The sequence below is a fragment of the Cajanus cajan genome, chromosome 1, assembly GCF_000230855.2.
Source record: "Cajanus cajan strain Asha chromosome 1, NIPB_CcT2T_4, whole genome shotgun sequence".
Classification (NCBI taxonomy): Eukaryota; Viridiplantae; Streptophyta; class Magnoliopsida; order Fabales; family Fabaceae; genus Cajanus; species Cajanus cajan.
The window spans coordinates 64031799-64056723 of NC_138517.1; the positions used below are offsets into that span (position 1 = coordinate 64031799).

The 24925-nt window shown below is 35.2% G+C and overlaps 1 protein-coding gene and 1 non-coding gene across 8 annotated transcripts; both read right to left on the reverse strand.

Annotated features, from left to right (window-relative positions):
- Positions 1-1071: 1071 nt before the first annotated feature.
- Positions 1072-21289, reverse strand: LOC109791422 (uncharacterized). 7 transcript variants are annotated; one of them, XR_014428371.1, is made up of 7 exons: positions 20929-21227; positions 20724-20849; positions 20284-20335; positions 19843-19888; positions 18826-18850; positions 2623-2775; positions 2180-2548 (listed from the first exon to the last, which is right to left on the reverse strand). XR_014428371.1 is itself a non-coding variant. In XM_083061508.1 (6 exons), exons 2-6 carry the CDS (start codon positions 18828-18830, stop codon positions 1876-1878), a joined length of 696 nt encoding a protein of 231 aa, XP_082917634.1. In that variant the 5' UTR covers positions 18831-18850; positions 19843-21121; the 3' UTR covers positions 1072-1875. The 7 variants fall into 7 exon arrangements, 2 of the variants coding, with proteins under 2 accessions (XP_082917634.1, XP_082917641.1); XM_083061508.1 differs by adding exons at positions 1072-2004; positions 2068-2173 and having other exon boundaries at positions 2246-2548; positions 19843-21121; XM_083061515.1 differs by having other exon boundaries at positions 2180-2775; positions 20929-21289.
- LOC145954002 (small nucleolar RNA R71) lies at positions 8266-8372 on the reverse strand. Its single transcript, XR_014431214.1, has one exon. It is a non-coding gene; the product is annotated as a small nucleolar RNA R71 (small nucleolar RNA).
- Positions 21290-24925: the final 3636 nt, after the last annotated feature.

The following is a 24925-nucleotide window of genomic DNA, read 5'->3' on the forward strand; positions in this document are numbered from 1 at the left end:
CCGAGCACTTAGCTTGGAGATTCGAACCTAGTCGAAGGGAAATCCTCCGGATTTCCATAGTCAAAATTTTATAGGAGGGAGCGAGCGGGCTTGTAGAGCGAGGGAACGCCAAAAAGCTTCCCAGTTTTACGAAATATATAAAAGCACGCTTCAAAGGTTTCTTCTTAAATCCTTCCTTTTACTGCTTTCTGTGTGCATATTTAAACTGTCATCATGTAGATAGTTAATTTATAATTGCTTAGAATAAATAGGGGTAATTTAGTAATTTTACGCTATTATTTTAGAAATAATCTGTCATAGGGAACCCGAAAGGGGCGCTGTGGGGTGCTAACACCTTCCCCACGCGTAACCGACTCCCTTACCCGACTCTGGTTGTAATGGCCGAAGTCGATTTTTGAATCGATTGCCTTATCCCTTTTTCCAATGTTTTGAGTAAAACATTGGTGGCGACTCCAAAGAACCCTCCTTTTGCGAAAACCACTAATCCATGGAGGGTCCCGCTTGGGATTAATATGGATTGGTGAATCATTTAATAAAATTGTTCGTTTGACAAGGTCTCAGTTTGAGAATACGTCATTCTAGCAATCCATACTTTTCAAAACAAATAAAAGAGTCCAACCATCATTCGCGAATGCCGAAAGCCCGTTTCGGGCCGGTGGCGACACTCAGGAGGAACCATGAGAGGAATATGCAGCTGTTCAGGAGGAACCATGGGAGGAATATGCGACTGTTCAGGAGGAACCATGGGAAGAATATATGGCTGTTGAGGAGGAGCCATAGGTGTAATGTCTGGTTGTTGAAGAGGAGTTATAGGAGGAATATGTGGCTGTTGAGGAGGAGCCATAGGTGTAATGTATGGTTGTTGAAGAGGAGCTATAGGAGGAATATGTTGCTGTTGAGGAGGAGCCATAGGTGTAATGTGTGGTTCTTGAAAAGAAGTTATAAGAGGAATGTGCGAATGTTGAGTACGAGCCAAAGGAGGGATGAAAGAATGTCTTTGAGATGCTTCTTTTTTAAAATGCTTGAATTTAGGATGCATGACTACTATTGAGTACAACTTTGGACCTGTAATAAAAAGTAGGAATTAAAAGCATTCTTCTAAAGTCAACCATATTTGTTTAATAAGAATAGAAATTCACCTTTAAAAGAAATATTCAGCAAACAACTAGTATTAATAATAGGTAAAAACTAACAATTGTGACTCTTTAAGCACACCAAACAACTGCAATAAGTGTTTAACAAGAGAAATTAATGAGTAAAAATTAAAAACAAATCTACCAAAATCTAATTCTTACCATAAAATAAATTAGTTTGTGATATTTGTCTTAATTATTCAATTATATTTGCATCTCCTTGAAGTTGGTTTTCATCATCTACATCATCCCTTGCCAAGGTTATTGTATCTGTTTCATTTGTAAATAAATTGCTCAAGTCCTGCTCATGATACGACTCACTTTCAAATATAATATCTTCCCCAACTTCTCCCATATCATACAAATCTCTTGGCATCATGTGGACAACAACACTCCACCCTTTATTTACCTCATCATCAACATAATACACCATTTGTGCTTGTGAAGCTTCAATATAGGGGTCATGTTCTTCACGTTCACCTGTGTGAATACAGTGAGAAAAATTCACTGAAGTAAATTGCCAAGCATCCTTTCTAATTCCTCTTGGGCGTGTAGTATCTGCCCATTTGCATCTAAAGAGAACAACTCTAAGAAAACCATAATAATTAAGCTCAATTATGTCTTCCAACTTCCCATAATACGGCAAATCTGCTAGCCTTAAATTTGCATCAGAGCTACTTGCAACACATGATGTGTTTGAAGTTAGAAAAACTCCATTATTTTGAGTTTTTAAGCCTTCATCTCATTTTATGACTCTAAACTTGTACCCATTGATGTTGTATGCCGTATATCTTCTTGCAATTGGCATTGGGCCCCTAGCTAAATACTTTATTTCATCTGGCACTACATTTGTAATGTCTGGATTTGTAACCTAAATACATTGATGTTGTGTTAGTGCATTATAATTTTCACATGAAATTAGTTTTGAACATACCCGATGAAGAAACCAACTCGCAAATTCTTTACTAACTATCTTTTCCAACTCTATAGTTGAAAGCCTTCGATTTCTTGTCTTCCTCTTAGTAAATGTTTTGAAATCACTACCATAAAAGAATATCATGTTAAATCACTACCATAAAAGAATATCACATACAATATATTTAAATACTTACTCCACATATGACTGAACTTTTGGACAATTTAGTAATAAATATCGATGTGCTTGTATTTTTTCCAATGGGGTAAGAGTGAAAGTTGATGAGCTTCCCACCGGTCTACCTAACTGAGGATAAATGATTTGAGATGTTTCATTATCATTAGGACGATCATCAACACGTCGACTTCTATTCAACCTTGACTCAACTTCTTCATATAGTGAGTAAATATTAAGAGTCTCTTCGGCCAAATAAGCTTCACTTATAGAACCTTCTGGTTGTGCCCTATTTCGTACAAAGGACTTCAAATGTCCCAACATCCTATCATAAAGGAAACAATAATTATTTAAAATACTCTTTAAAAACGTTAGATAAGCATAACAAAACACATTTACCTCTCAATTGGATACATCCAACGATAATACACTAGCCCTCCCAATTTCACTTCTTCAACAAGATGACAAGTTAAATGGACCATCACTGTAAAGAATGATGGGGGTAATAGTATTTCCAAATGACAAAGAGTGAGCACAATCCGATATTGTAGCCTGTCAAGATTTAATATATTCAATCTTTTACAACATAACTCCTTGAAAAATGAGCAAAACTCTACCAACACTGTAGTCACACTATCAGGTAAAACATTACGTATAGCTAGTGGAAGTAAATGTTGCATGAGGATGTGACAATCGTGACTCTTCAACCTAAATATCTTAGAGTTTTGATCATCAATGCAACGAGATATGTTACTAGAGTAACCATCTGGCATTTTTACGTTCCTTAATGTAGTTAGAAATATCTTCTTTTTTTCTTTTGTCATTGAAAACAATAAAGGAAGATATTTTCCATTTTCATCTAGCCAAAAATCCTCTTTTATTCCCATATCTTGTAGATCTTGACGAGCTTCAAGGTGATCTTTTGATTTTTCATCTTTAATCAATGTATACAACACATTGTCACAAACGTTTTTCTCAATATGCATGACATCAAGATTATTACGTAAAAGATTATCCTTCCAGTAAGGCAAATTAAAGAATATGCTTTTCTTTTTCCATTGCTTTGGTATATTTTCTTCATGATTTCGCTTCCCTTTACTATTTAACTCAACGTCTTTTAAATAATTATCAATTTGCTTCAAAATTTCTGACCCAGATAATAATCTTGGTGCATCCCTTTCTTCAATTGTTCCATCAAAATGATTTTTCATCAATCTAAACTTATGACCCCTCTCCAAAAATCGTCGATGTCCCATAAAACACCATTTATAACTACCTCTTAATCGAAGAGAAAAAGTATCAAAATTACAAGTCGGACATGCATACCCAGTATAAGTATTCCACCCAGATAAAGTACAAAGCCCAGGGAAGTCACTGATTGTCCACATGAGAGCTGCTCGCATAGTGAACCTTTCTTTTAGAGAAGAATCATAAGTTTCCACACCTTCAACCCATAGCTCATTTATCTCTTTGATTAAAGGTTGTAGGTACACATCAATCTTATCCCCAGGCATTTTTTTACCTGGGATGATCATAGAAAGAATCAAAGAAGTTTGCTTCATGCATTCCCAAGGAGGTCGATTGTATGGAATTAGAATTACCGGCCATATACTATAGCTATTACCCAAGGTTCTATTTGGATTGAAACCATCAGTTGCAAGACCAAGGCGAACATTTCTAGGTTCTAAAGCAAATTCAGGGTGAAATTGATCAAAATACTTCCATGCTTTGCCATCTCTTGGATGCCTCAATAATCCATCTGGGTTATTATTTAAAGCATGCCATCTCATGGACTTTACTGTTTTAGAACACATAAATAACCTTTGCAACCTTGGTTTTAAGGGAAAGTATCGTAAGACCTTTGCTGGTAGTTTCTTTTTACCATTATTACCTTTTTGTTTCCATCGAGATTTTTTACAATGTTTGCAAGTCTCCAAATTTTTATCTTCCCCCCAATACAACATGCAATTTCTTGGGCAAGCATCTATCTTAGTATAATTGAGACCAAGCTTGTAAATCACCTTCTTAGCCTCATAAAATGAATTAGGAATGTTTGCATATTCAAATGCATCTTTCAATAACTCTAAAATCATTGTCATCGCTTTGTCAATCACACCACATAAACATTTTATATGATATAGCCTTAATAGAAAAGACAACTTTGAGTACCGTTGACACCCTTGATACAATTGTTGGTTACAATCTCTAAGAAAATCATCAACTTTCTCATTTTCTTCATCAATTGTAGTGTCTACAAACTCAGATGGTCCTTCATACATATCATGTTCAACTTCAGTGTGTCTATTGATCCCAAATGCATCATTTATCATATTTAACACTGGATTTTCATTTTCCAACTGTTCGTCTATTACTTCAGTGTCCCTTGAAGCCATTGTTTCATATGCCACCATGCCATATCCAAACTTTGTAATTTTTTGGAAATTGCTTACAAATCAAGTGGTCAAACACAACATCTCTAGTTTTCCATTTACTAAAATGACATTTAGGACATGGACACCTTATTGCACCATTGACAGATTGATTTTCAAAAGCAAAATTTAAGAATTTATTTAATCCATGTAGATATTCTATTGTATTCCTTGGCATATCAATCCATGATTTATCCATTACTACATTCATCTGACTAGGTTCAAGAAGAAGAAAAAACTAGATAAGTAAATTAATTTAAAAAGTGGCATATATAAAAATGAAAACTAGATAAGTAAATTAATTTAAAAAATGGCATATATAAAAATGAAAACTAGATAAGTAATTTAAAATATATATATAAAAAAGGAATTAGATAAGTAATTTTAAAACAAATCATGGTTACCTGAGGTGTGTAGACCCCTAAAATTGTCCGGGTCGGAAATAAGACTCGAAGACTCTCAAAGATCAAAGGAAAGTCAGCCAGAAGGACTCCCAGAAGACCATAGGATGACTATCTGTAGGTTTAGAGGTCTTAGAGTAGCCAAAAATAAGAAAGTGGGAGGTTTGGAGCTCAATACGGCCTCCTTGGAGTTCAGTACGGTCGTACTGCACATTTTGTACTACAATACGGCCGTACTGAAACCAATACGGCCGTATTGAAGTTTCTGTATTTCAATACGGTCGTACTGAATTCAATACGGCCGTATTGAAGTACAAAAACTCAATACGGGCCGTATTGAACCCAGGGGCCGTACTGCGCCTCATCCCTATAAATAGGACGTCATTTGGACGTCATTCCACACTTTTCCACACAGTTTTGACTCCCTCCTTGAGTATTCTGGGGTTTTTGAGCAGTGTTCTGCCCTAGAAATCTCTCTGGGAGTCGATCCGACGAAGTTCTGGAATTCCGAGCATTTAGCTTGGAGATTCGAACTTAGTCGAAGGGAAATCTTTTGGATTTCCATAGTCAAAAATTATTTTTAGGAAGGAGCGAGCGAGCTTGTAGAGGGAGGGAGTGCCAAAAAGCCTCCTAGACTTCATTGATATATAAAAAGCACGCTTCAAGAGGTTTCTTTTCTAAAAATCCCTTCTTTTACCGCTTTCTGATTGTTGCATATTTAAATTTATCATCATGTAGATATTTAATTTACAATCGCTTATAATAAATAGGGGTAATTTAGTAATTTTGCGCTATTATTTAATAAATAATCCGTCATAGGGAACCCTAATGGGGCGCTGTGGGGGTGCTAACACCTTCCCCACACGTAACCGACTCCCTTACCCAACTCTGGTTGTAATGGCCAAAGTTGATTTATAAAATCAATTGCCTTAAATCTTTTTCCAATGTTTTGAGTAAAATATTGGTGGCGACTCCAAGAACCCTAATTTTTGCGAAAACCACTAATCCATAGAGGGTCCCGCTTGGGATTAATATGGATTGGTGAATCATTTAATAAAATTGGTAGCTCGACAAGGTCTAAGTTTGAGAATAAGTCGTTCTATCAATCCACCACTTTTCAAAACTTTAAAAAGAGTCCAACCATCGTCGCGATTGCCAAGGTCCGTTTCGGCGGGTGGCGACAAGGTGAAGCACTTAGGTAATGCAAGTGAAGTAAATTTGGAGAAGCTTTTTAGTTAATCCAAGAGAACAAGAACCTGCTTTAGTTTAAATTTGTATACAAATAAATTAATTAAAAATTGACATACTGAATTAAATAGATAAATGATATTTGATGTTGTGTATTTTACTCGTATTTTAGCACTTTAATTCACAAGAATTCATAGCATAATCATGCATATCTTTCATGTTTTTAATAAATTTTTATATCATTTTCCTATTTTATGCTTTTCTTGGTATGTGTTGTGTTTTCTCTGAGCAGGATCAAGATTTAAGAATTAAAGAGGAAATGCTGAGCTACAGGGAAAATCACGGCCGTGATTCTAAATCACGCCCGTGATTCACCAGAGAAAATCACGGCCGTGATTCCCAATCACTCCCGTGAACGCCACTGACCCTTCATAGATGTGCTCCAGAGAAGATCACGGTCGTGATTCTCAGTCACGGCCGTGATTCACTTCGCGTCCCAGCTTTTTAAGTTTTATGTTTTATTTTTATTTTATCTTTGTAATTTTTATCTTGGTAGTTTTACCTTTTTACCCTTTTAGGTTATAAATTAGATGAGGTTAGCCTCTGAGAACTACTATGAACTCCTGTGAGTAGTTTCCCTTTTTCTGGGATCAGGGCTTAGCCTCTGAGAACCTCTTTATTAATGCATTATTCAGTTTCTTAATTTTATTCCAATTCTTGATCTGTTCTTTTATATTGTATATATGAACTTTAATATTATTGTTTTCATAATAACATTAATTAAGGATGAACTGAGAGGAGAACTTGATTATAATTATGATAAACAATTAATCTTAATTTTCATAATCATAGATAATTAGGGATGAACTGAGAGGAGAACCTAATTATCGGAACCTAAAGGAACAGACTTGAGTGTTAAATCACGAGAGTTGATTTAAGCTTTCGAGGAGCAATAGATTAACAAAGATCTTAATGGGTTTAATTGAACGTAATTACCACGAGAGTAGAGATTAATTTTAATTAAATACGTCCTCGTAGCCTGAGAAGGTGCAAGGATTAAATTAGGTTAAGACTACCTTCAAGATGGAATAGAATTAATTAATGAAAATAATAATTCAATAATGTTGGAACTCTTTGTGCGAACCCTAGATTCCCGGAAATCTCCTTATCTTATCTTAAAGTTTTATCTTATTCATTAATTGCATTACTATCTCTTTTACCATCGAATCTGATCTTATCATCTCAAAACAAAAATTCCATCTGTTTTAAAATTCAAATTAAAATACTAGTAATTCTAGGTCAAACACGTAGTCCCTGTGATTCGATATTTATTACTTGACGACAACCGTACACTTGCGGTTTTCCATACATCAAGTTTTTGGCGCCGTTGCCGGGGACTACGTCTCTTGATTTAAATTACAATTATTTTAATTCGAATTTTTTAAAAAAAAAAAATTAAATAAATAAATAATTTATTTTTTTAGTGTTTACTTCTCCAATTCAGATTTCACGGGTCACTTTCTTTTTTTTTTTTTTGCAGTGCCTTAGGGTTAATGCAAAAGAGATCTCTACGTCTTGGGAAACCAACACCACTTGATCCTGAGATTGAAAGAACTCTCCTGAGAAGGAAAAGAAACCTTTCTAGAGAATTTGACATGGCTGCACAACGAGATAATTTACCGCTTCGGGATTACTCTGCACCCGTAGCTCGTGGGATACCTGGAGGGGAGATGCAAACTGGAGCTACTGTACCAGCTTCTCTGGTGAGTATGCTCAAACAGAACACCTTTGGAGGACTACCATCAGAAGATCCTAATGACCACTTAGAGGGGTTCTTGGAAATCTGTGAGACCCAGCAATTTGATGATGAAGTTTCTGATGGAATGCGACTCCGCTTATTCTCACTCACCTTGAGAGATAAGGCAAAGGTGTGGCTAAGAACAGTGCCTAGAGAAAAGATAGCAACTTGGGAATTATGTGAAAGAGCTTTTCTAGAGAAATTATTTCCTCCTTCTAAAACTAAAGAATTGAGGAAGAAAATCACTAATTTCCAACAAGGCACTGGAGAGACTATTTATGAAGCATGGGAGCGGTTCAAAGGATATCTTCAAGCATGCCCACAACATGGCTTCAACCGTTGGCTTACCATCCAATTTTTCTTTGAAGGATTGGACCAACAAAGCACCATGATATTAGACTCAGCAGCTGGAGGATCTTTCATGGGGAAACCTATTAATGACTGCATGATTATTTTGGAAAATGTAGCCTCAAATCACAGCCAATACAGTGAAAGAGAAGTCACAGCAAGGAAAGGAACTCCGGGACGATATGAAGTGAACAATATTGAGTTACTCTTAGCAAAATTTGATACTCTTAATCAAAGATTAGACAAGATGGAAAAAGCTAAGGTTAATTCAGTGGCTACAAATCAAGTATGTGACCTTTGTAGGGAACAAGGGCACACTGCAGTAGATTGTACCTCAATTTTTACTGGAGAAAAAGAAGATACTACTGAACAAGTGGCAGCTTCTCATAATTTCTATGACACTCCTCGAAGAGAGAAGAGTAATCCATATTCCAACACATACAACCCTGGTTGGAAGAATCATCCTAACTTTTCTTGGAAGAATAACCCAGTTCAAGGAAGTAGCAATCAGCAACCTAATTTCCGTCCGTCCAATCACTTCATTAATGGGCAAGGAAATCCAGTACAGACACCCTCAATTCAACAAAGTGTTTCAAGATTAGAAAACCTTATGGAGAATTTTGTCACTAATCAAAAACAGACCAATGATTCAATGGCAAATTCTATTCAAAACCTTGCTGTCGAGGTTGAGAATATTACTCTCCACAACAAGATGCTGGAAAATCAAATTGCACAGTTGATGCCTAGTTCAAACAATTCTCCAGGTAAGTTCCCAGGTAAAACAGTTGCAAACCCAGCTGAAAATGTTAATGCTGTTACTTTAAGGAGTGGGAAGAAATTAGACAGACCTGTGTCTAATCAAAATGATAATATTGAGATTGATGAAGACGCTTCTCCTATGGTTGAAAAACCTGAAAAAGAGAGATTAGAAAAAGAAAAAGTATCTTCATCAAAGCCTCAAACTGTTTATCACCCTCCAATTCCTTTTCCTCAAAGGTTAGCAAGGACTAAACTTGATAGACAATTTGAAAAATTTTTAAATATGATCAAACAAGTGTATGTAAACATTCCATTTGTAGAAGCTCTACAACAGATGCCTACATATGCTAAATTTCTTAAGGATCTTTTAGCTAACCGAAGGAAATTGGATGATAGAGAGACTGTTACATTGATCCATCATAATTTGCCCAAAAAACTTAAGGATCCTGGTAGTTTCTCTATACCTTGTCTCATTGGAAATCTAAGGTTTGAAAAAGCCTTATGTGACCTTGGGGCAAGTATCAGTTTAATGCCTTTATCAATTTGCAAGAAATTAGATATGGGAGAATTAAAGCCTACAGCAATGTCAATCCAGTTAGCAGATAGATCTATAAAATATCCCATAGGAATTTTAGAAGATGTTCCAGTTAAGATAGGTAAATTTTTAATTCCGGGAGATTTTGTTGTTTTAGAAATGGAAGAGGACAAACAAATACCAATCATACTAGGTAGACCATTTTTGGCTACAGCAGGCGTGATAGTAGACGTCAAACATGGAAAATTGTCCTTATCCATTAATGATGAAACAATGGAATTTAATATTGCTAAATCTGTTAGACAACCTTCTCTTGAAAATATTTGCTGCAGGGTTGATATATTGCCTAAAGACATGGAGGAAGAAGTCATGAGATCTATTTTGAGGGATCCCTTGGAGAATTTTCTAGTTGGAGGAAAGCACATAGATCTTGAGGGGATTCAACCTAATTATGCTTACTTGATCGATTCAAGTCCCCCGTGTAAAGAAAAAGATCCTCTAGTAGAAAGTCTTCTTGAGTCTTCAACAGATTGGCAAGAAGAAAACTCTCCAAAGTTAGAACTTAAACCACTTCCTTCATCTTTAAGGTATGAGTTTTTGGGGGCTAATTCCACTTATCCAGTCATAGTAAATTCAGCTTTAAATGAAAAAGAAACTGAAAAACTTCTCAATGAGTTGAGAAAATTTAGAAAAGTTATTGGATATACTATGGCTGATATAAAGGGAATTAGTTCTTCATTTTTTATGCATCGCATCTTCTTGGAGGAAGGATCCAAACCTTCTGTTGAAGCTCAAAGAAGACTAAATCCCAAGATGAAAGAAGAGGTAAAGAAAGAAATTTTGAAATTATTGGATGCTAAGGTAATTTATGTTATATCTGATAGTCCTTGGGTAAGTCCAGTTCATGTGGTTCCTAAGAAAGGTGGGATGACAGTAGTTAAAAATGATAATAATGAATTAATTCCCACAAGAACTGTGACTGGGTGGCGTATGTGTGTTGATTATAGAAAATTAAATAATGCCACTAGAAAGGATCACTTTCCCTTACCTTTTATTGATCAAATGCTTGAAAGGTTAGCAATGCATTCATACTTTTGTTATTTGGACGGATACTCCGGTTTTCATCAAATCCCTATTCATCCATTAGACCAAGAGAAAACTACTTTTACATGTCCCTATGGTACTTTTGCTTATAGGAGAATGCCTTTTGGCCTATGTAATGCACCTGCTACCTTTCAAAGATGTATGACTGCAATCTTTAGTGATTTATTAGAAAAAGAGATGGAAGTTTTCATGGATGACTTTTCAGTTTATGGTATTTCCTTTGATGACTGTCTATTAAATCTAACTAAAGTATTGCAGCGTTGCTCTGAAGTGAATTTAGTCTTAAATTGGGAAAAATGTCATTTTATGGTACAAGAAGGAATTGTCTTAGGACACCTAATATCTGGGAGAGGAATTGAGGTAGATAGAGCAAAAATAGAAGTAATTGATAAATTGCCTCTTCCAATTGATGTTAAAGGTGTTAGAAGTTTCTTAGGGCATGCCGGTTTCTACCGAAGGTTTATTAAAGATTTTTCAAAAATCTCTAAACCATTATCTAATCTACTTGTGAAAGAGGTACCTTTTAACTTTGATGTTTTTTGTAAGAATGCATTCTACAGGTTGAAAGAAGCTCTCACTACAGCTCCTATTCTGCAAACTCCTGACTGGAGCCTTCCTTTTGAAATCATGTGTGATGCAAGTGACTATGCTATAGGAGCTGTATTGGGACAAAGAAAGGACAAGAAGGTTCATGCTATATACTATGCCAGCAAGACTCTTGATGAAGCCCAAGCCAATTATGCAACAACAGAAAAAGAATTGTTAGCAGTCGTCTATGCTTTTGAAAAGTTCAGATCTTATCTTGTGGGGTCTAAGGTTATTGTTTACACAGATCACTCTGCCCTAAAGTATCTTTTTAATAAAAAGGATGCTAAACCTAGGCTCCTCAGATGGATTCTCCTTTTACAAGAATTTGATTTAGAGATTGTGGACAGAAAGGGAGTAGAAAATGTAGTAGCTGATCATCTCTCTCGACTTCCACAAGACCAAGCAACAAAGGAGGAACTCCCTATTAATGACAGCTTCCCAGACGAAAAGCTTTTAGCAGTTGTTGTGAAAAACAGTCCCTGGTATGCAGATTATGTGAATTACTTAGCATGTGGAGTCCTTCCTGACGACTTTAATTATCAACAAAAGAAGAAATTCTTTAGTGACCTTAACAGCTTTATTTGGGATGAACCTTACCTATATAAGAGGTGTAGAGATGGTATCTACAGAAGGTGTATCTCAGAAGAAGCAGCTCCTCACATCATTCACTCATGTCATTCTTCCGCATATGGAGGGCATGCTAGTACGTCAAAAACTGCAGCTAAAATTCTACAATCTGGTTTTTACTGGCCAAACTTATTTAAGGATACTTGGAAGATGGTAAATTCTTGTGACCAATGCCAAAGATCAGGGAATATATCCAGGAAACATGAAATGCCATTAAATGGGATTTTAGAAGTAGAAATTTTTTATGTATGGGGAGTAGATTACATGGGACCATTCCCAAGTTCTAAAGGTTACAAGTTCATATTAGTTGCAGTTGATTATGTGTCCAAGTGGGTAGAAGCGATTCCTGCTCAAACGAGTGATTCAAATACTGTCATTAAACTCTTCAAAAGAATTATATTTCCAAGATTTGGGGTCCCAAGAGCTGTGATCAGTGATGGAGGCTCACATTTTATTGAAAGAAAGTTTGAATCTCTCTTAAAAAAGTATGGAGTCACTCACAAGGTTGGTACACCTTATCACCCTCAAACAAGTGGACAGGTAGAAATATCCAACAGAGAAATCAAAAAGATTCTTGAGAAGACTGTATCTACAACAAGAAAGGACTGGTCTTTAAGATTAGATGAAGCTCTTTGGGCCTACAGGACTGCTTACAAAACACCTATTGGCATGTCTCCATTTAGGCTGATTTATGGCAAATCTTGCCATCTTCCTGTAGAGCTAGAACACAAGGCTTTGTGGGCAATAAAATACTTCAACTATGACCTAAAGGATGCTGGAGAAAAAAGGAAATTGGAACTCAATGAGCTTGATGAAATCAGATTAGACTCATATGAAAATGCTAAGATTTACAAAGAAAGAACAAAGAGGTGGCATGACAAGCATATACATAGAAGAGAATTCAAGCAAGGGGACTCGGTGCTATTATTTAATTCCAAACTCAGATTGTTTCCTGGAAAATTGAAGTCAAGATGGTCAGGGCCTTTTACAGTTCAAAAAGTATATCCCTATGGAGCTGTAGAAATCAGAAACGATAAAGGCGACATATTCAAGGTCAATGCACAGAGATTGAAGTTATATTTCCATGGGGAACACTTAGAAAAATTATACTCTATGGTTCTTCAGGAACCTACTCAAGCATCATGAAAAAAAAAATAATAATAATAATAATAATAATAATAAAATAATAATAAAAAAATAATAATAATAATAATAATAAAATAATAAAATAAAATTTCAGAGTTCCAGAGAGAATCACAACCGTGATTCTAAATCACGGGCGTGATCTTCTCTGGAAAATTTTTGGAAAACCCCAGAGAGAATCACGACCGTGATTATAAATCACGGGCGTGATCTCCTCTGTTTGAATTTTTGAAAACTCACAAAGAGAATCACGACCGTGATTTCCAATCACGCCCGTGATTCCCTGCTGACGCTCAACAGATACAACCCGTGATTTTTGAAATTCCCCTTTCCCTTATATATTTTTCCCCCTCCTTTTACATTCTCACTTCTCTCAAACTTACGAACTCTGCCCATTCTCTCTTTTCTTCTCTCCCAAACCCTAGCTTCTCACTTCTTCTTCCTCTTCTTCCCTCTTCCTCCCACATTCACTCCTTCCGTTCATCCATGGCTCCCAAGCGCACCCGTACCGTTGGTTCGTCCTCCACCGCTTCCGATACCCACAGTTACGAGGAAGAAGCAAGTGAAATTCCGCACCTTCCTCCGAGGTTCTATCGGAACGATGAACAGCGTGAGCGGAACGAGGTATTACGCTTCCGCACTATCCATCCTACCAGGTATCTCGACTTCCCATTTATTCGTAAGTTGGGTTTACGTGCTGATATCAATTTCATGTTAACTAACATTGGGTGGACAACCTTTGCTACCATGCATAATGATGTTGTTTATCCTCGACTAGTTCTTGAGTTCTTGAGCTCTCTCCACACGGAAATATTATCTGGGCCAAATTGTTCTGAAGGTTTGATTTCTTTCCGTATGTTTAACCAAGAACACGAATTAACCCTGGCTCAGTTCAATAATATTTTTGGATTTCCCACTGGAGGAAGCACGAGAACCCCAAGTTCTTTCAACCCTGGTTCTTTTTGGTATAGTTTGACAGGTACAAGTAATTGGGTCGCTGGAAAATGTAATTCCTCTGCTTTCCGCCATCCCGCCATCCGTATTATGCACCGCTTTATTGCCTCTACTGTTTTGGCCCGAGGTGATTCTGAAGGAAAGGTTCGTTTGAGCGACCTTTTACTTTTATGGGCTATGATGGAAAACAGAGAGGAGCCTATTGATTCTGGCAGTCATTTGGCACGACAGTTCCAGAGTATTTCCAATACCAGCCACGGTGCGATTGTGAATGGCGGCCTCATTACCACTATAGCCAAACACCTTGGCTATCACGCTTGGCTGGACCAGTTAGAACCACTCCCTAGAAGCCGTACTATTAATTTTGCTACCTGCTCTTCTATGAACTGCATTGCGAAAGATGAAGATGATAAATACTACTTTGTAGTAACCCAGTCGGGAGTGCACTACCAGTTACCAAATCCAACATACACCGTGAAGAACCGGGCTACACGGCAGTTTCCACTGGAGCCATTAGAGGACCTACCTCCAGCAGCTGAGGAAGCGGCTCCTGCAGATGAGGAAGCAGCTCCTGAACAACCCCCTCTACATCCTGGACCTGAGGTGGACAATGCTGCTATCCTAGCAGCTATTCAATCAATGGATAACCGGCTGAAACAAATGGATGAACGCCAGCAGCATTATAATTACATGGTTGATCAAATGTATCAATGGCACATTCAACGGTATCCAGATGATTTTCCACCACAGTGAGATCTTTCTTATTCCTTATTTTACTCTGATGCTTAGGGACAAGCATTCCTTTCTGTTGTGGGTTGGTTGCATATTCATGCATTTTATAATTTTGTCAAAATAATCTGTCATGCATTCATTAGCTCTTTGCTTCGGGACAAGCAAATCTTTAAGTTTGGGGTTAGGAGGATGTACGCATTTCATTCATTCATGCAAAAAAAAAATAAAAAAAATAAAAAAAATAAAAAAAAATAAAAGATAAAATAAAATAAAAAAAAAAAAATCATGCATATATACATATTCAGTTAATCCCAGCTTGAATTTGTGTTTGAAAAGTAAATATTTTTAATGAAATTGTTCGTCTTTGAAAACACTGAATGTGATGAATTGAATCTTGAAGTCTCAGAACAAAAGGTTGAAAAATTAGCTGGTTTTGTGGCTAGCACTTGGTTCTTAGTATTGAGGCTTGAAATGATCGAGAATTATAAAAATAGTCTCTTGAAGATAAATTCTTTTTAATTCGTGCTTAAAAGCTTTTGGGGGGTAAAAATAAAAAATAAAATAAAATAAAATAAATAAAATAAAATAAAAATAAAAAATAAAAATAAAAAAAAAATCACCTAGCACCCCTTTGAGGTCATAGGTTAGAGGGAGAATATTCTTAACCTTAGAAAACTAAGGGAACTAATTAGCTACTGGGGAATTGTTTAGTAAAATAGCTAGCCCCCCTTTGAGGCTACGTGTTCTTGAAATTATCATCCTCTCTACACTGATTGGCTACTGGGGAAATGTTTTAGGTGAGACAAAAACAAAAATAAAAATATTACCCCTATTTGTGTCACAAGCATTGAAAAATTATTTCTGTTAAATTATCTTCATTTGACTAATGAGCTTTACAAGATTTGACATCATGAAACTCTTAGAAACTAAGAGTTGGCGCTAGTAATGAAAGATTAAGATTCTAATTGGACCTTGTGAGACTAAGAGTGAAGATTTTAAATGCTCAGTTAATTCTTGATGATTTTTTTTTCTTTTTTCAAAGTGCTAATTATTGTTTGAGGACAAACAAAAGTTCAAGTTTGGGGTTATTTGATGTTATGTATTTTACTCGTATTTTAGCACTTTAATTCACAAGAATTCATAGCATAATCATGCATATCTTTCATGTTTTTAATAAATTTTTATATCATTTTCCTATTTTATGCTTTTCTTGGTATGTGTTGTGTTTTCTCTGAGCAGGATCAAGATTTAAGAATTAAAGAGGAAATGCTGAGCTACAGGGAAAATCACGGCCGTGATTCTAAATCACGCCCGTGATTCACCAGAGAAAATCACGGCCGTGATTCCCAATCACTCCCGTGAACGCCACTGACCCTTCATAGATGTGCTCCAGAGAAGATCACGGTCGTGATTCTCAGTCACGGCCGTGATTCACTTCGCGTCCCAGCTTTTTAAGTTTTATGTTTTATTTTTATTTTATCTTTGTAATTTTTATCTTGGTAGTTTTACCTTTTTACCCTTTTAGGTTATAAATTAGATGAGGTTAGCCTAGAACGGAGATTTTTGTTTCGGAGACAGTTTTTTAGTTTTTGACACTTGGAGAAGGTTGGATGCCTGTGCCATCGACTCTAAGGTTTGCTTTTCTTTTATTCTTTTTTTTTTCTTGGAGAACTACTATGAACTCCTGTGAGTAGTTTCCCTTTTTCTGGGATCAGGGCTTAGCCTCTGAGAACCTCTTTATTAATGCATTATTCAGTTTCTTAATTTTATTCCAATTCTTGATCTGTTCTTTTATATTGTATATATGAACTTTAATATTATTGTTTTCATAATAACATTAATTAAGGATGAACTGAGAGGAGAACTTGATTATAATTATGATAAACAATTAATCTTAATTTTCATAATCATAGATAATTAGGGATGAACTGAGAGGAGAACCTAATTATCGGAACCTAAAGGAACAGACTTGAGTGTTAAATCACGAGAGTTGATTTAAGCTTTCGAGGAGCAATAGATTAACAAAGATCTTAATGGGTTTAATTGAACGTAATTACCACGAGAGTAGAGATTAATTTTAATTAAACACGTCCTCGTAGCCTGAGAAGGTGCAAGGATTAAATTAGGTTAAGACTACCTTCAAGATGGAATAGAATTAATTAATGAAAATAATAATTCAATAATGTTGGAACTCTTTGTGCGAACCCTAGATTCCCGGAAATCTCCTTATCTTATCTTAAAGTTTTATCTTATTCATTAATTGCATTACTATCTCTTTTACCATCGAATCTGATCTTATCATCTCAAAACAAAAATTCCATCTGTTTTAAAATTCAAATTAAAATACTAGTAATTCTAGGTCAAACACGTAGTCCCTGTGATTCGATATTTATTACTTGACGACAACCGTACACTTGCGGTTTTCCATACATCAATATTTTACCTATAAAAAGAATAAAATGTATTTATGCTCATTTGTTTTAAATCACCCAAAATGATATTTCTGAAAGTCTTTCTAGAGTCTTACATCCTCATTATTCTTGGTCCTAACTGTCTTCTTACCAAGTTTATATTGATCTGTCATGTTCTGTGATCTAGGTAGTTGAGTATCCTTTAAAAACTGACATGCTGGATTCTTGTGGAAGCCTTGTGAAGGTAATTCAAGTAACCAATAGTACTGTGTCTGCATAACAAATAATATGTTGCACCATGTATGCACTAATTTCCAACCATTATATTTTCTTGAAATTCTTATAGCCTGATGGGGGTGCAGGACCTATATTTATGAATTTATGTTATACATGTGGATTTTAATGATATGCCCACCAAATTGAGCTGTCTAGTGGTGGTTTGAAACTACAGGTAACCGACAGACGGTTTGGACGGACGCTCTTGGAAATTTATGGACCAACATGGTCCCAGAAGAAGAGGAGATGACACATTCAAATTATCACAATTTCAGTAAAGGCTGTGAAACATGCTGGTGCAATTTTTTATCTGTTACAAGGGTCAACAGGGTTTAGTTTCTGAAACCTATCTCACTTCTTCAAAAGCTGTTATACAGAGTCTAGTGTTGGTCCCTGTGACAGGTCACCACATGTTATGTGATGTCTTGTGGTGAATTATGAAACCTTGGATTCTTTTCATATAAGATGAGAACCTCCTCAGCTGATAATTGATTTATTAAATGTATATTAAGGTTTCATTGTGGTTGGTCATAGTTGAAGTGAATTGTGATAGTAAAGGAACTTTATCTATAATATTAGGAGTGTGATGAATCTTGAAATCATCACTCTAATCATTCTAAGAAGGGCTTCACCTAACTATTGCACAGAGAGAGATAAAGGAAGCATGAAGGTGAATTAATTGAAAGAGGGAGAGTTTAAAGAGAGTTAAAGAGAGAAATTTTTCAGAGGAAGGGATCAGGTAAAGAGGTTTGACATTATGTTTTTTCTTCGTGGTTTTTTTTTGGTGATATTATACCTTTTATTGATACTTTGTTGATTTCATCACAACCACAACTCAAATCCCACGTTTTCATACTAAATATCTATAATTCACGTTATGTTATCCCCTTTAGTCTCTAGTTAGGATGTTGTTTGCAGGTGGTTGCCAACATTCCCTTTAATATCAGTACCGATGTGATCAAACTACTTCTTCCAATGGGTGACATTTTCTCAGAAGTGGTTCTGTTGCTCCAGGTTAGAATTCATAGGTCTAGTGTATATAATTTTTTGTCTAGTTTTACTTTTTCTCATAACCTTCTAACTTCTAAAGTTTCCATCCCTATCACTCAACCCCGTACCCACCATTTACTTAATCCGAAGTTCAAGTGCTTCTCATGTTCGTTGGTTTTGCTTAGAACCGTAACAGTGTGACAAATCCAAAATTGGCTTGGCATGCGACAAAAATGACAGTTAAACAATGAATAGCATCCAGGAATAATAAATACTTCAGGACAGGCATACTTACTCCAATCACTGCATGGTCACCTACCACATTTATGGCCGACAGAATGCCTCTGTATAAGAACGTGTACACAGCACCCAGTATTAGACCAAAAAATGAGAATAACACAAACTTCTAGATAGTATTTAGACTTAAATATGTTTTTAATCTCTCAAATTTGAAGTAAGTTTATTTTTTATCCAAAAACATTAAAATTAATCTTTTTAGTCTCTAACTGTAATTTCAAAATAAAAATTTTAGTCCTTTAGAAACACTTGTAGCATCATTAACATGGATAAATTGAGTCAATTGTACAAAATCAGTTGAGTCTCATGTGATGTTTTCACCAACAAGAAAACTAATTGGTGAGTTTTTTGTAACAAATTCATTAGTAAGTGGGCTTTGTGTGGCAAATTCACAAACTACATCTGAGTATAAGGACTAAATTAGACTTTTTTGAAATTATAGAGACTAAAAGGATTAATTTGGATTTTTAGAACCAAAAACAAACTTATTCTAAATTTAAAGGACTAAAAACCACATTTAAGACAAGTATTTATTATATCCCATAATTTATTACTGTCACAAACACAGCTACCAGTTTGACTTTCTTATTCATTTTAGGACCACTTAGATTTCATCTTGGGTAATTTAGATCTAGTATATTAATTACATGCATGTCCTAGGTTCAAGTCATGTTAAATTCTATAATTTATTTCATATATATTTATTTCCAACTGTGACGTTGGCTACATGGATCAAACAAAGCTACTGTAATCCGCCAAAGACTCGGTTTTTCAAAAGGCCATTAAAAACTCTCAAATTTCATATTACACAGGTAAAGCCATATATAAAACAATGAGGAATATGCAATATTTTCATGTTAATGAAGTGTACGTTAACATACGTCAGGGATTTTCCTTTGAAAACTATGGGAGGAGCAACTGCTACTAAGATACAGAATCCTAGATGAAGTTGCAAGCACGAAAAGAAATGATAATAATAAAATTTTGTTCGAAATGTGAAGCAAAACTTGCATGCATAAAATCAAAACCGTTAATTTACCAGGTAAAACAAGAAAAACCATCCAAAATTCAAAGCACTATCTGTCCTGCAAAAACAACAATGGAACAAATTCAAAATCAAGAGAGTAACCACGTTAGAATGATCAAAATATGCATACATATTTTGTTAGATTGGGCAGGATTGAACCGGGAGGAGGGAGAATAGCCAAACCCAATGAAGAGACATATTAGACCATAGGCCAAGTGATATAATACGCACGCTTATTGTTCTGGTGAACCCTTCATGTGCAATATTTGTCAGTATTCTACCACTTTCTTAAAGCCTCAAGGTTGCTCTTTTAAACCCCCATAATGCCCCAGTCTCCCAAGAACATTTTTTTATCTCATACAACTGGAACTATATAAAAGGAATGTTTGCAATTGTATATTAGTAGGCAAAAATTAAACAGCCAAATGCCAATTAAGTCTGGGAAGTAATTACCTAAAGGCACGATATAATGGGCGATACCACAAGACATATGCTCCAGGAATTCCTGCTATGAAGTAGATAATAGAAAGAAACCATATTTTCACACCTAATTTTTTATTATTTTGTCCCACCCTCATAAATTATATAAATGGAAGGCCTATGAGAAAATTGAAGACTTGATAGGTAGTGAAATGAATGAGAATAGGTAGCAAAATATTGATAAAGTGGTTTTGTTTGATTGATTTAAACCACTGACCTAACGTCCTAGCTGGTTGGAACTAACCTATTTTATTTAGTCAGATGAACTTATCTAGTTTTCATTTTTATATATGCACTAAGCTTCATAACAATTCAACCACCATATGAATAGACGAACCCTACTTGTGTATCCTTCGTACAAATCTGCATGATTAAGAAAATTACAAAGCGAGCATTACAAAACACAATCTAACCTGATAGCCAGGAAAAAGAATGATTAAAAGAAATCCTCGAAATGGAAGCTTCAGACCAATCTATGAGCTCAGATCGCATCGAACGATCACTTTTCACAGTACGATCGATTCCTTGCAGATTTTTTCCTAGGTTTTGCGTTTCTCTTCAAAATGAAATTAATGAAAATAGAGTAAACTCGATGCAATTAGATATTTCAAAACTCACCTTCAATGGATTTATGAACAAATGCACAAATGAATATTGAAAATGGAAGACTAGAAGCTATGTGTCTCGCTAGCGGATTCTCAATGGGTTTGTGTAGTTTCGTGTAAAAAGGAAGGAATGTGGGGGTTTCGTGTAAAAGGAAGGAATGCGTGCAGGGGTTGTAAAAATGCATTTCAATTTGGTTTATATTTTTTTAACAAAGAAAATTGTTTTTATATTATTTTATTTAAATTATTTTTATTAGTTTTCTTTTAATTTTTAAATCTAAGAAACACATTGGTCACCCACTGGGACGCGGAAGTAAAAGGAATTGAACATTTTGGCGGTTTCAAACCGCTAGAAAATGTCGTCACTTCTAGCAATTACTATTTATGCCACAAAAGTAATATTTTTTGGCGGTTTATTGAAACCGCCAAAAAAAAACCCCTGGTAATTACATTATTTTTTGTAGTGACTATATGGGTTGCTTTTATGTGAGCTAGGATTTTATGTAACAAGGTACCATGAGTGGGTTTTAAGTCATCTTTTGTTTGGCCCTCCATTTCTCACCATTTGTGTGATGTAAAGCATCATACATGTTGATTAATTCGTGATGGTAAAAATATTAATTTTGGAATGATGTTTGGTGTTTTGATGAGTCAATTGGGGATATTCTAGATTTTCTAGTTAAGATTCAGTGCTGACTTTGTTCAACTATTGGTTGTTTTGTTGAAAATGGCTTATGGTGTATATCGACCTTGTTATTACATAAGTTGCCTATTCTTTTTGTCGCTGTTGCACAAATTACTTTTCCCCTGGTTCAGAACCTAATCAATCTGTGTGGAGGCTACCCAAAAATGGAGTGTTGTCATTCAAAATGGCATGTCATCATGTCTTGCCACCTATGCAACATTTTTCTTAGAGGAAGCTCATCTGGGCCAACTTCTTACCACTTGCACATTCATGCATTTTGTGGAAATTGATTCATCATAAATTGCCAATAGATGATAACTTGATTTCTAGGGGTGTGATGGTCGTATCAATGTGTAGTTTATGTGGGGCTGTTGTGGATTATTCTAATCATTTGTTTTTGTAGTGCCCTTTTGCAAAATCATTTTGGTTGTGATGCAAAATATAATTCAACATCCTATTAATCTCTCATTTGTCCATACTATATTGGACTTTCTGGATTTAATTGGAGCACGCAGGTTAGGGAGGTTCTTTGTTCAACATTAGTACATGTCATTTGGTTGATTTGTCTTTGTAAAAATAATATGCACTTTCAAATTAGGGATTTTGGCTCTCAACATTCTAAATCTCTAATCATTTCAATAGTTGCATTATCTAGCCCATTTATGATAGGTTGTATTTCTCACTCTTGGAATGATGTTCATATACTTAAAGAATTTATGGTTGTTACTTGCCCTCCTAAACCCCTAGTGGTCAAGTAGGTAGATTGGCATCCTCCAACTTGTGGGTTTTAAAAATGTAATTTTGATGGTGGTAATAGAGGCTTTCTTGGCCCAATTGCTTGTGGTGGTCTTTTTCGGGATCCTTCAAGGGATTTTCTAGGGTTTCCTTAGTTTTTTAGGTATTCAAGATGCATTGTATGTTGAACTAGCAGTGGCTATATGGGTGATTGAGTATGCATTTGATGTAGGTTGGCATAATTTGTGGTTGGAATATGATTGAAAGTTGGTGTTGGCTACTTTTCATAATGTTTTTATTGTTCCTTAGCCTATTCGGTTTCGATTGAAGAAGTGTCTACAATTATGTTCGCATATTCATTTCTTTTCTTTGCACATTTATAGGGAAGACAATGCTTGTGTTGATAAGCTTGTTGCTTATGGGTTAGATTATTAGTGTAATTTTTTTTGTGGGATTTCCTTCCTAGTCGTATTAAGTAGGATTTTTTTGCAATCATTTTGAGTCGCCTATTCTTCATTTCTGTTAGTGTTTCATGGGTTTTGATCTAGTTCCCTTATGATCTTTGTTATTTTATTTTCCCTTATTTGATATTGGGTATGTTGTAGATGATTGGTAGGCCTTAGGGTGCCAATGTTGTTGGGATGTCTTGGTTATAAAGTGATGTTTTTTTATCCCTAACTTTATAAAAGAAAAAACAAAAGTCACTAAAACATTGGAGAAAATAAGAAATAAAAGAAAAAGAACCAAAAAGGATAGAGAAGGAAGAGTTAGAAGCACGCTTAGAGCAAGAGCTTAAAAAAATTAAAGAAACATAAGCACTTCTAAAAAAACATAAGAAAAAGGGAGAGGTCATATTGTCTCTTAATAGCCTAGCAAAAAGACCATACTCTGAAGAGGCATAGACCAATATAGTCGTAATGAGGAAATTATATGTTTTTCCTCCACTTCTAGTGGTAGTGAAGAAGAAGGGAGAGAGTGCTCAAGTGGAGAGGAAACTTATCCATGTGATGGTGATCTCTTGATGATTAGAAGGCTTCTTAGAAGCCAACTTTGTAATCTTTTGATGGTTATAGGCTTAATTACCTCTACAACATCTAGTGGTAACATATCTGCTATTGTAGCTACATTTGTTGGACATGCAATGACAACACTAATCTCTACACATATAGCACATGTAAATGAATCATCACAAGTATAAACCAAATTAGTAAAATTAGAGAAGTCATCAAAATCAGAATATTCATCTATGCAATCTTCAACTAGAAAATTAAGAATATCTAAATAGAAAACATAATGGTTCTCTATATGATGCTTCATGGGCTCAAATACATTGAACTGCACAAGATTATCACAAAACTACATAGAAAGAATGTCTGCATGCACATCAATCTTGGTCCTAGCTTTCCTTAGAAATGGTCTCCCTATAATCAATGTGCTATGGCTAGATGACTTATCCTACACGTCTAAAATGTAGAAATTTGTAAGGAAGAGAAAATCCTCAACATTGACTCATCCTACACGTCATTGTGGTGTGGCTCGAGCTATGTGATATATGTTGTTGTCTGTTGATCCACATGCAACTTTCTTTGTGCAGGATAAAAGAGCTTGGCTTTTATCCAATTTAAAGTCAAATTGTGATATCAATAAAGTTTCTTGGGCTCGTTTGTTTTTTTTTTTGCTTTGGATAAGTTATGGTGTAGAAGGGATAAATGTAATTTTGAAGATAATATGATTCAATCGAAGGAAATTGCATTTCATGTTCGGAATCAAGTTGCAACAATTGATTTGAATATTGTGAGTAAGAAATTGCTTAATTACTGACTGCATAAAAAGAACTAGTAAACACTAATATAAAGTGTATTCATCCTGAAGCTAGATTCTTCAAGCTTAATTGTGATGGCTCAGTGCAACATTTTGTGAAGAAAGTTACAGTAGGAGGGGTATTTAGGGATTATTGTGATCAATTACTCTTGTTTTGCTTCAAATATTAGTTTATGTTTAGTTATTCATGCTAAACTTTGGGTCAGATTGATTGGTATATCTACAGCTTGGAATTGAGGCTATAAACAGTTTATGGTTGAGACTGATTATCAAGTTGCAATTAATCTACTCACTAAAGGGTGTTCTTCATACCATCCCCCATTGAGCATTTGCAAAATATTAAAGAGATGGTAAACAAAGGAGGCGCATTTCATTGGATGCATGTTTTGAGGAAAGTAAATCAAGTTGCAATTATACAAACTAATTTTGCTTTTTCATTAAATGGTCAATTGAAAATATTTGATGTTGTACCTTTTGTTGTTTGGAATGTTGTTTTGCAGATGTAAACTCTATTATGTTTTTTTTTATTATTAATATTCTTGGACTTTTTAGCCCTTGTTTTCAACAACAACAAAAAAAGAAGAAAAAGACATCTTTGATAACTTTAAAAATCAATGATTGTTAGTCATAATTAAGAATAAAGAAAAATTAATATGTTGCTTATAATTAAGATTAGAGATGGTATACTTTATTATAAAATTTAGTTATATATAATCAATATTTAACTTGTGAAATGTTTATGTTAGCTAAAAGTATTTAGTAAAATCTT

Excerpts from the sequence above, each read along its gene's own strand:
- LOC109791422 (XM_083061508.1), bottom strand. Across the intron at positions 2,549-2,622 it reads TGGATGTATCCAATTGAGAG|GATGTTGGGACATTTGAAGT; the intron begins GTAAATGTGTTT and ends CCTTTATGATAG. Across the intron at positions 2,174-2,245 it reads AAAGTTCAGTCATATGTGGA|TGATTTCAAAACATTTACTA; the intron begins GTAAGTATTTAA and ends CTTTTATGGTAG.